This window comes from Marmota marmota, unplaced genomic scaffold (genome assembly GCF_001458135.2).
Source record: "Marmota marmota marmota unplaced genomic scaffold, marMar, whole genome shotgun sequence".
Taxonomy (NCBI): domain Eukaryota; kingdom Metazoa; phylum Chordata; class Mammalia; order Rodentia; family Sciuridae; genus Marmota; species Marmota marmota.
The window spans coordinates 3,394,999-3,406,982 of record NW_026000205.1 but is presented as its reverse complement, the minus strand read 5'-3'; the positions used below and the strand labels follow the sequence as shown (position 1 = coordinate 3,406,982).

General features: G+C 54.3%; 1 protein-coding gene across 1 annotated transcript in view; it reads right to left on the bottom strand.

The window, feature by feature from the left end:
• Positions 1 to 11,984, bottom strand: part of Bbc3 (BCL2 binding component 3) — a 24,235-nt gene that overhangs the window by 6,818 nt on the left and 5,433 nt on the right. Inside the window, exons 2-3 of the mRNA XM_048791232.1 lie at positions 6,375 to 6,524; positions 6,276 to 6,297 (exon numbers count right to left, since the gene is read on the bottom strand). Coding sequence (XP_048647189.1) covers positions 6,276 to 6,297; positions 6,375 to 6,524 — 172 coding nt within the window. The remainder of the gene's footprint in view (positions 1 to 6,275; positions 6,298 to 6,374; positions 6,525 to 11,984) is intronic.

The window sequence follows — 11,984 nt, the reverse complement described above, 5'->3', positions numbered from 1 at the left end:
GCAGCCCGCCAGGTGCGCACCGGAGCAATGCTCCCGGGTGACCCCGCCCCCCGCCCCCCCCCGGGCCCCGGGGGCTGGGGCAACCTGGGGTCGCCTCTCGTCCCCGGGCCGCATGGCCACCAGGGGGCGCTGCCGAGCCCGCACCCCATTGTTTGTAAACAAACCCGCCAGACCGCTGAGGCACCTGTGCGCCCAGACCTGGCGCCCGTCTGCGGAAGGGCTTCCCGCCCCGCCACCCCCGCCCAGGTGCCAGGTGAGGGTCGGGCAGGCACGGTGCGCGGATGCTGGGCGCCCGCACTGCTCCCTCAGTGCACTCCCGTCACCTCCTCCAGGGAGCCCACCCGGCCTGCCGATGGCCCCCGGCGGGATTCGGGGTGCGCACACTCACCCCGGGGGCATGAACACGCCGGAGGGGGCGGTGATGTGGGACGGGCGGCTTCCTTGAGGAGGGCGCGCCCGCCGAGCGCCGCTCGCTGCGGCGGCTGCTGCTGTTATTCCTGCTGCCGCCGCTCTAACTGCAGTGGCGGCTGCTGTGGCTGCTGCTGCTCCGGCCGCAGTCGCGTCCGCGTTGTGGCCACCGCTGCTGATCTCGATCGTGTTGCCGCCGCCGCCGCCGCTAGGCACCCGTTCGCATGTGGTTCGCGCGGAGTCTCTGGCCGCCCGGCGGATCCGCGGCCGCCCCGCCCCGCCCCCGCCCGGCGGGTCCCACGCCCCGCCCCGTGTGACGCCACGGGCCCGCCCGCCGCCGCGGACAAGTCGGGACTTGCAGGCGCGCGCCGCGCCCCCTACCTCCGCGCGCTGGGGGTTTCCCTGCAGCCATGGGCGGGGCACGCCCGGCCCTGGGGCGAGGAGGCGCGCCGGTGGGGGACGCCCAGACACGGGACAGCTGGACACACACTGACACACTGACACACTGACTGGGACCCGCAGAAGCACTCCCCGGGACGCACACGCAAACTGACCGCCTGGACTCCAGGGTACACAAAGTCACGTGCTGATAGGCCACGGGGACAGACACTGGGACACACAGCTATAGTCTCAAAGGCACACACTGGACAGGGCATGGGTGCGCAGACACAGAGGGGACACACACAGACTGACTCACCCCAACAGGGTCACCTGGACACACAGCCTGGCAGAATGACAGGGCACACGTAGCTGTCCTGTCTAGGCACTCACACTGGCATGCACGCGCAGAACCACTAACTCCTGTGTTCACAGACATCCCGCTGAGCACACCTGCCGCCACACAGCCACAGAGTAGTTCCAACAGACAGGAGCCAAGCTGAAGGAGTGTCAGGAAGTAACTTCCTGACAGGCACAGCTGGACACACTTCTCCCCCCAAAACACACCTGTCACACAGACACCTGGACACATAGCACCCCCACAAGGACACACACAAGCACATCCACGCCAGCACACAGGCCAGACACTGAAGGTATCAGAAATTGATCCTCAGAGTCATAAATCAGGCACAGAAAAAAAAACCCACGCCCAACAGGCAGTCACAAAGTCACACACCTGTGACAGGTTCCTGCTACCTGACCCACTGACAGGATACTCTCCAGAGCATGCACACCTGGGCACACTCCCCGTGAATCTGGCAGTGGATCTGTGGGGAGGAGGAAGCCCTGGGCACCTGGACATGCCCGGGCAGACGCTGCACCCCATTCCCTCCTGCTGCCTCTGGTGGCTCTCAGTTCCCTTTTCCTTTTCAGTTTCTCAGCTTAACTTCCCTCCCCTGCTCTGACTGGGTGACCTTCCCTCCCCCAGGCTTCTGGACTTCTGTCCCCTCTGCACTTTCCATTCCCTCTGGTTTCACTTAAACCAAATCACCTTGCTGGTAAGTGAGTCACCTCTGAGTACCCAGCACTGGGCTGGCTGAGAAAGGATGTCAGACCAACCTGAGCAAACCAAGATTGTCCAGGGGCTCAGACGTGGCCTTCTTTTGGGCCGGATCCTTAGATTTCCCTGGAGAGTCAGGAATCCCACAGCCACCTGCAATCACCGTGTTTTAAACATCAGGGACTAACTCAGCCTTCCTCCCTCCTTGCCCCTCCCCTTCATTCATCCATCCACCTCCATTCTCCCAGCGTTTTTTTGTCCTGGGTGCTGAGGATGAAATCAGGGCTCAAGTAAGCTAGGCAAGCCCTCTACTACGAGATACTTCCCATGCCCAATCTTATTGCTTTAATTCAACTTTATTGAGATATATTTGCACACAATAAAACTAACATTTTGGGGGTATGCAGTTGGATGAGTTGACAAAAGTACACAATTATTTACTACCACAATCAAGATACACTATTCCCATCACCCCAATACTTTTCCCTTTTTAAAAATATTCTTTTTTTTTTTTTTTAGTTATAGATGGATATAAACCTTTATTTTGTTTATTCATTTATTTATATGTCCTGCTGAGGATTGAACCCAGTGCCTCACACATGCTAGGCCACTGAACCACAACCCCAGCACCCCACCCCCCTCCAAATCCTTTTCTTGTGACTTTTTGCAATCAGTCCCTCCTACCTGAAATTTCAATGGCTCTTGACCAGAGTCAAATACAACAGAGAGAGAGAGAGAGAGAGTGTGTGTGTGTGTGTGTGTGTGTATAAATATACATAAATATAAATATTTTTTCCTCTTTTTGGGTGTTGGGGATTGAACCCAGGGTCTCACACATGCTAGGCAAGTGCTGTACCACTGAGCTACATCTCCAGCCCTTTTTATTTTTATTTTGAGACAGGAGTCTGCCTAAATTGCCAAGGCTGGCCTAGAACTTGCAATCCTCCTGCTTCAATCTCCCTAATAGCTGGGCTTACAGTGTGTGCCACTGCATCTGGCAGAATACGAACATACATATTTATTTATTTATGGCACTGAGGATTGAACCCAGGGCCACTTAACAACTGAGCTATATCTCCAGCCCTTTACATTTTTAATTTTGAGACAGGCTAATCTCAAATTTAGGATACTCCTGACTCAGCCTCCCGAGTAGCTAGGATTATAGACATTTACCACCTTACCCAGCTTTCCCAGCAAAAAAAATATATATATAATATATATTTTATAACATAATATATATGGGATATTGTATCTCAGTGTTAGATGACTTATCTACTGTGTATGTGGCCCTGGGTTCAATCTCCAGCAACACACACGTACACAATTAATTCATGAAGTTAAAGTATAATTTGATGAAAAACTTATGAATCTATGAGTCAATAGTGGGTTGCAAAGAAAGTATATTTTTGGCTGTGGATCAGGTTCCAAGGCTTTTAAGAAACATTGCTTTGGGCTTATTTTTATTTTTTTAATATTTATTTATTTATGTATCTTTAGTTTTTTTTTTTTTTTAATGTAGTGCCAAGGATTGAACCCAGTGCCTCATGCATGCTAGGTGAGGACTCTACCACTGAGCCATCACCCCAGCCCCTGCTTTTTAATGAGATCATACGTGGAAGTCAGTTAGTGCAGTGTCTCACACATAGTAAGTGCCTAATAAATGTTTGCTATTATGATTAGCATAACTTATTAGTGTCAGGGTTTGCTCTATGCCTGGCACTGATGAAGCCAGGAGCAGGAGGGACTCTTGCCCTCTTCTGCTTCTGGTCCACCTGTATCTCTCCCCCACCAATAAGTGCCCTAAGGCTGCCCAATGCAGGGCCAGAGACCAGCCCAGCTGTTCTGGAATGTTCTTCTGAGAAGAAAATGAATGAGAAGGGCAGTGGGAATTTTGCTTAGTGGCTGAGTTGGGAGAGAAGGAGAGAGGCTGGGCAGTCCACCAGGCCATCCACACTGTCACCAGTCAAGATCCCCCCACCATCTAGTCCAGATCCTATTCCAAAGTCTGGCATCCTATCCTCCAGAGGAGGCAATTCAAAGTCCAGAGCCATCATAAATAAATGAGAGAAAAGAGTCCAGTGTGAGACAATGAGGAACAATGGGGACTGTGGCTAATTGGAAAGAGTGTGCTCTTTTGGAGACAAACAAATTCAAAATTTAAAGACATGTGGACAAAAAAACCCAAAAAAACAATGTCCCTTAGGAAGTCAAAGGGCAGTCTTTGTGAGAAGCCCCAGGGCCACAGGGAGGGAATAGGCCCCACCTCCACCTTTCAGTCACAGCAGTGCTGGGGGCTGAGGCACTTGCTACCTAAGTTTCTGGAGGGGCATTCCAGGCCTCCCTCCAATTTGGCCTCTCAGGCCCCCTGGAGAGGGGATGAGGGGCTCTGAGGCTTTAAAGGGGTCAGGGCAGGGCTGTGGTTGTGGCTCAGCGGTAGAGCGTTTGCCTAGCCTGTGTGAGGCCCTGGGTTCCATCCTCAGCACCACATAAAAGTAAATCAAGTAAAGGTATTGTGTCCATCTACAACTAAAACTAAGTTTAAAAAAATAAATAAAATAAAGGGTCAGGGAGGCCTGTGAGAGAAGGTGAGAGACAAAGGTAAACAGAAGAAGACAGGAAGATTCAGACCAGGGGAGCGGAGGCCTTGGGAAGAGCCCAAGAGAGACCAAATGGTGGGGTGGCTGAGGGGGGAGGGTCCAGCTTTGCTGAGACCTGGGTTTCTCAACCTCAGCTCCATTGACATTTTGGGTTGAAAGATTCTTTGTCGTGGGGGCTGTCTTGGGCTTTGTAGGTTGGTGAGTAGCATCCCTGACCTCTACCCACTGAGGTGCCTGGAACACCCCTTCTCTTTGTGACAACAAAAAACTTCTGGAAACAATGCCAAAGAAGAGTCCCTGGAGGAGGGCAGGGGTAGAGCTCAGGAGTAGAGCACCAGCCTCACACCCTGGGTTTGATTCCGAGTACCACAAAAAAAGAAGAAAATAAAAAAGAACTGAGCCTATCTACATTAGTGAATTGAAAAACCAAATAACATGAAGCAAATATTCCCTGGGGGAGGCAAGATAACTCCCAGTGGAAGCCAATCAGACAGGGGGCTGGTGCTATAGCTCTGTGGCAGAGCGCTTGCCTAGCATGTGAGAGGCACTGGGTTCGATTCTGAGCACCACATACAGATAAATGAATAAAAATAAAGGCCCATCAACATCTAAATTAAAAAAGAAAAAGGAAATCAAACAGGGACCCCATATCTGGGGCCCCTTCTACCAAGGACTGCATGCAGACCTTGCTAAAGAGCCTGGGTCACCCCAGAGTGGTGGCACATGCCTATAATCCTAGCTACTTGGGATCTTGAGGCAAGAGGACAACAAGTTTAAGGCTGGCCTGGGCAACTGTCCCAAAGCAAAAATCCAAAAAAGGGGCCAAGGATGTAGCTCTACCATTTAGTAGAGCTCTCACGGAGCCTGATGAACCCCCTCTCGATGTCTCGATGAACCCCCTCTCGGAGTCTCGATGGCCTGAGTCAAATCCCCAGCTCTACCACCTACTGGTTATGTGTCCTTGAACAGGTGTTCAGATCTCTGGCTCAGTTTCCTCATTTGTGAGTTGGGAGGACAATGGTCCCTATCTCTTAAGAGCACAGTGAGAAAGTCAATAAAGTCCAGGGGTGTGTGGGCGCTTAATGCTTAATGCATGATACCAGTGTATGAGAACACGGTCCTCAAGCTACGACCCTCAGGCTAGGGCAGGGATCTCAAAGAGGTGGCCTGCCATGCCAGCCACTGTGTTTTGTTGACTTGCAGTTTCTCATTTGAACTTTGAAGCCTCTCCAAGGGACTCTCGGTAGCTGGCTCCTCATTCATCCTCCATGGGTACAAAGGATGACCTTGAGCAAGTAGCTTCCCTCTCCGTGCCTCAGTTTCCCCATCTGTATAAAGGGGATCACCGCAGGGCCAAAACTATTGTGAGGATCCAGCGTGTTGGTATTTGTAAGGTATTTAAGAAAGAGTGCCCATCAGTAGCAGGCCCCGTGTGAGGAGCTGGTTACAGAAAGCAGCTGTCCCAGCTAGTTACTGCGGACCCACAACCTTCCCCAGAATCTCCTGTGTCATCGGGGAAGTGGATTTTGGAGCACGGAGAGAGGGAGTTGGGAAGGACTTAACTTTTCACTGCAGGGCCCGAATCCTGGCTGTCCGCGGCGGGGAGGGGGCCCCTGGGTCCCCTCCATGCGGCTGCCCCCCAGGGCTGGAGGCTGGACCCAGGCCGGGTGGGGGCGGGGCGGGGCGCGGGCGTCCGCAGGGTCCGAGCGGCCGGCGCGCGTGTGAAGGTTACCGCTTCCCGCCGGGGCGGGGGCCGCGCGCTGTTGCTGGGGTCTGCGGGGCCTGCCTGCGCCCGCAACCCCCCTCCTTCCCGGCCAGCCAGTGAGCGGTACCCGCCGCCGTTGCCAGGGGAAACTCGCCGCCCCGTTACCCAGCAACAAACCTGGCCCAACCAGGCGCGAGGACCCCAGGCCCCGCCCGCCGCTGCCCACCGCGTGCCCAATGCCAGGCGGGCAGAGCCGGCCCGGCTCCCGGAGACGGCGAGCGAGCTCATTGGCCGCCGCCGCGCCCGCCCGGATCTGGGGGAGCCCTCGGCGCTGGGGGCGGGGAGCCGGGCCCCGGGGAGCTGCTGGGCGCTCGGCCTGCAAGCCTGCGGGCCGGCGGGGTGAGACCCCAGCTGGCCCCCGTCCACCTCCCTATCCCCCTGCCCCACACCTTCAGGCGAGGATGGGCATTTGGGATGGGCTGGAGACAGGGTTGCGCATCTCGTCCCCTCCCCCGCGGGAGGGCACCATGGGCTTGATCTTATGAAAACAGCCACCAAGTGTCCCCTGCCCAGAAGGAGACCGGCGCATCTGACCCGGTGAAGAAAGACTGGTTGTGACCCCACCCCCGAGAGGATTCAGGCATCCAGGCACCGTAGTTTTTGAAAACAGGATCTGAGGATTCATCTCAGAAGAGAACGCAAGGGTCCTGGCCCCATAAAAACAGGGTGCCCTGTCCTCACAATGAAGACCCCACCATCTCTGTACTCATTGAAAGAAGGATATAAGCGCCCTTCTCCCAGGGGATGTTGGTGTCCCAATCCCAGGAGACAAGACTGAGGGTTCTCTCCAAAATGGAACCCAGGCATATCTGACCCCAGAACTGAGCCTCCTATTCCCACAGGAGATAGGGACCCCAGCCTCTGGACTCCAGGTCCCAAGATGCCACAGAGATCCTGGGCATCCTGGTCCTCGCGGTATCAATGCTGGGAGATACACTGTCCTCAAAGGTCACGGGACCCTCGGGGGTCCAGTTCATTCAGATGACCATCTATGCTGTCCTAAGGTGTCCACCTAGCTCCTTCCCTCCCTTCTGAGATTTTTACCCCAGGGTCCAGCTTGTTGATCTTTCAGGACCTGGACATCTGACCTCATAGCCACTTTCTCTACTTGCTTCAACTATGCTAGGGTCCCAGGTCTCAGTGTCAAGGACCTTGGAGCCCAAGCCCTGAATCTCTACTCCCCCAGACACCTGGCAACGTGACCCATTCCGGGACAGTGGTAGTGTGGGGGGCTGTCCCCTGTGCCTGGAAGATCCAGCCTTCCAGCACCATTAGTTGGCCGCTAAGGATCTTAGCGCTGGGAGGCCCTAGCCTCCAGGGACTCCGATGTGCATCCCTAAGTCACTTCAGGGAGGCCCACATTTCTCAGTCCTCACCCCAGGGAGACCCAAGGCAGCAGAGCCCGCTGTTTCAGACCTCAGCTCCGGACTGTGGTGAGCCCAGGTGCGGCCTGCCCCTACCCTGGTACCTGGTGGGGGCGGAGCCGAGGATTACTCAGCCTCCAGAATGAGGCAATGACATCATCCTGGGGGAGGTTGACTAATGGCCGCGTTGGGGGGGGCGGGGAAGTTTACCCGGTAACAGCGGCTGTCGCTCAGCCCCGCCCCCAGGAAGGGCTGGAAGGGGGAGGTATTGCACACACACACAATATACACAAACACACACACACACAAGCCAATCCAGCATCCCTCCCTTAGCACCCTACGCTGTACCCAGCTTCCCCTGGCAAGGGCAGAGATGGGGGGGTGTTTGTGTGACTGTGACCCTGTTTGTGGCTGGAGAGTTTTCTGTAGGTCTGTGGTCAGTATGCTGAGTGTCAGGAAGTTGGTATTAGAGTGGTGGCTGTGTCAGTGTACTGTTGTCCGTCACTTGGTTGTGTATGATGATGTGTGTCATTTGTTACAGTGCTATATGTGTATTAAACTGCTGTGATGATGCAATTGTGTGTCAGTGTGCTGTTGCGTGATGTTCTGGTTGTCATATGAGCCTGATGGTGTAACAAGTGTGTTGTTCTGTGCAGTGTGCTGGTATATGTCACTATGATTATGTTTGTGTGGGGTTATATATGTGTCACAGCAACGTTGTGTGGTGGTGTGAAGATTTGTAAGGTGTTGTCACCGTACTGTTGTGTTAATGTGGTTGTGTCTGTGTCTTCTGTGTGTTGGTGTGCTTGTGTTTGTGTCACTATGGTTGTGTCTGCAATGCTGTATATCAGTGGGATTGTGTGTGTATATGTCCCCGTGACAGTGTGTGTGCTTCCAAAGCTAGGTGTACATAGGATTGTGTGTGTGCCAATGGAATTGTGCTGTGTTGTGTGAGATGGGACTGTGTGTGTGACATTCTGATTGTATCTGAAATGTGTGTCTGTGGGATTTTGTGTCACCGAATATATGTGCATCTCTACATAGCTATGTCTCAATGTCATTGTATGAACGTGTACATGTTGTGGGTGTGTGTAACGTTGCGTCTCACTATAATTGTGTCCTTGTTGTGATCGTGTGTCACTACGGTAGTGTGTTTATCAGAACTGGTTGGGTGTGAGATCATAAGGGTGTCACTGTGCTTGTGTGTATCAGTGATATTGTGTGTCAGAGTGATATTGTGTATTGGAAGGACAGTGAATCATGTCATTGAGATTGCATGGGCCTAGGCAAGGCTGTGTCACTGTGATTGTGGGTCTGGGTAGTGCTGTGTGTGCTGGGGCTGTGTCTGTGTCACTGGGATGTTGTGTTGGTGTGACGCTGTGTGTGTGGTGTGATGCTTGTTGCTGGGGCTGTCTGTGTGTGTCACAGTGTGTATCACTGTGATTGAGTGTGTGCGGACGACGACCCTGCGTGTCCCTGGGACCGTGTGTGCGCGCGCCACAGTGATTGTGTGTCAGCGTGCTTCGCTGGGTGTCGGGGGAAGGTGCGCGTGTCTCCAGGCCTCCTGCCCGAGAACAGCGGCGCTGCTCTCTGATTGGCTGCGGCCTCGCCAGTGAGGAGCTCCCGAGCGCTGCGGTAACTTGGTAACTCGGTAACTGGCCCGCGCCGCGGGCTTGGGGGCTGGGCGGGGCTCCGCCCTGCCCCGCCCGCCCCAGGCCCGCAGGGCGGGTCCCCGCCGGCGACCCCGGTCCCGAGCCCCGGCAGGGCCCCTCCCCTCCGCGGTCTCCCCGCCTCATCCTCTGTACCTCTATCCCCTACTTGGACTCCATCTTCCCGCACCTCCGAGTCTCTCCCTGCTTCCTGCAGCTCCGCCACTTGCTCGCTCTCGTCTGTTTTCTCCACGTCTCTCTGTGCGGGTCTCTTTGTCTCTGTCTCCCACCCCCATCGTTGTCTCTCCTGTTCTCAACAGGGCTGTCTCTGTCCCCCCCTCCCCCCGCCCCCCGGTCTCCTCCTGTCCCTGTCTCCAACTCTTCCTCTCCATCTGACTTTCCTGGGCTGGCTCTTCTCGAAGGTCTCTGCCTCAGCCTCCTCCTCCTGGTGCCCCTTCCTCGCTCTCTCCCCCATCTCTTTCTCTCCCTCTCTCCCTCCTTCCATCCTCTCTCTCACTGGACATCCCACATGCCCAGAATTCACTTTTCATTCTATGGAGACAGCCAGGGGGTCATTTGTTTCTTCGTCCCTCCCGGCAGGGCCAGGCTTCTGGCAGCAAGTCTCATGCAGGGCAGACTTCTGAAGGGACTTCCCGCCCGGGTTCAGCACTGGAGCTTTATCTCTGGGCCCAGGCGGAGGCAGGGCGGCCCCGTGGCTTCCGGAGGCGCCCGGGCGGGATGAGCTCACTGCGAGTTGGCTAGGATTTCATCAGCTTCCTCTGCTGGAGCTGCCCCCGCTTCTCTCCCGGCTCCGGCCGCGCGGGCGAAATCCGCTGGGCGCCTGCTGCCCCCGAGCGGCGAAAGATGGAAGCGCAGGCGCCTCTCAAAAAGCGCTCCTGGGCTTCGGAGGATTTGGCCAAGTTACGGAATCCGCACCTGGGGACCCGTGTAATGTTCCCGAAGGGGCGGCCTTTGCGTGTGTGTGATGCTGGGGAGCGAACCCGGGCTCGAGAGTGCTAAGCGCTGTGATCTGCCACTGAACTCCGCCCCCAGTGCAGAAATAGACTGTTTTAAATCCCATTTAAAATTGGGAATTTGGGGTCAGAGAAGCCGGCCTCCTAAGGTCACCCAGCTGGCCGACCAAGCCTTCTGGGCTGAAGTGCGGGAAGAAAGGGTGCTTGTGCTCTCCAAGAGTCTGCGGTCATTTGTTTCTTTATTTTCTTTTTTCTTTTGATCCTGGGGGTTGAACCCAGGGCACTTTACCACTGGTTACATCCCCAGCCCTTTTTGTTTTATTTTGAGACAAGGTGTGCGCCATGGCGCCCCGCAGGGCATTTGTTCTTATTCCTTCAGTTTTTACAACCTCCCTGTGCCACCTGTCTTCCTGGGACTGACACTCTGGGGAAGACACAATGAGATGAACTTAAGTATCAAAACGAAGAGAGTCTTCAAGTAGAAAGGGGAGCAGGGAAGGGCACGGGGTGGGGGCGGTGTTGGGGGCCTGGGTTGGGGATATTTGAATAAAGTCCTAAAGGAGGTGAGAACCGAGTGCCCTATGCAGTGTGAATAACAGGCGCAAAGGCCCTGGGGCCAGAGTGGGTGTGTTCAGGGAGTGAAGAGCTGCATTGAGGCCGGGGGGACGCGAGCGGGGATGGGGTGGGAAGTCCGGTCAGAGCTGGCCTCTGAGTGCGGAAACCTAGGGGAGACTTCTGAGCCCAGGGACTCGAGCTGACTGCATTCCAACAGGCGCCCTCTGGCGGCCACGTGGGGAACAGCCTGGGGATGGGGAACAGGGGCCGGGGAGGAAGACTGTCAAAACTCAACGCTGGAAGTGGGGACTGGGAGCCGATGCGTGGGATTAGATTTGGGACTTATTTCGGAGGCGGAGGGAAAAAGAGGAGTTTCCAGAACTCCACCTTTCCGTCCCAGCATCTGGCAAGATGTTTGAGAGACTCGTGATGGTCACACACCTACTGTGTGCCAGGGTCTTGGCCAATTAAATGACTTACATACATGATTTCATTAAGTCCAAATTGGTCGTAAGGACTTAATGAAATCATGTATGTAAATCAGGAGGGAAAGGTGGAACACGCGCAGTAGGAATCTGGATTTATTTAGAAATATTTGCAGCACCAGGCTTTGAACCCAAGGCCTTGTGCATGCTGGACAAGTGCTCTACCACTGAGCTACATCCCCAGCCTTTATACTTTTCTTTTGAGAAAGGTCTTGAACTTATGTTCTCCTGCCTCAGCCTCTTGAGTTGAGATTACAGGCATACATCACCATGCCTGACATAGATTTATTTTAAAAGTAGAGTCTACATGATTCCCTCAGCAGCTATTTGTGGATTAGATGGAGGATAGATAATAGCAATACTTGCAGATACATTCAGTGTGTGGCTGGCGCTGTTCTCAGCACATTATCTAATTTAATCCTCACATCACGCTTTTATTAGTGCTGTTTTGAACATGGGGAAACCGAGACACAGAAAGGGTAAGTACCTTGTCCAGTCACTGTGCTACTAACAACTATAATATTTTATTACAGAAGCAGCGCAGTGGGCTCTGGCAGTCGGAAAGATCCATTTGGGGGGCTGAGGATGTGGCTCAAGCGGTAGCGCGCTCGTCTGGCATGCGTGCGGCCAGGGTTCCATCCTCAGCACCACATACAAACAAAGATGTTGTGTCCGCCGAAAAGCTAAAAAATAAATATTAAAAAAATTCTCTCTCTCTCCACTCTCTCTTTAAAAAAAAAAAAAAAAAA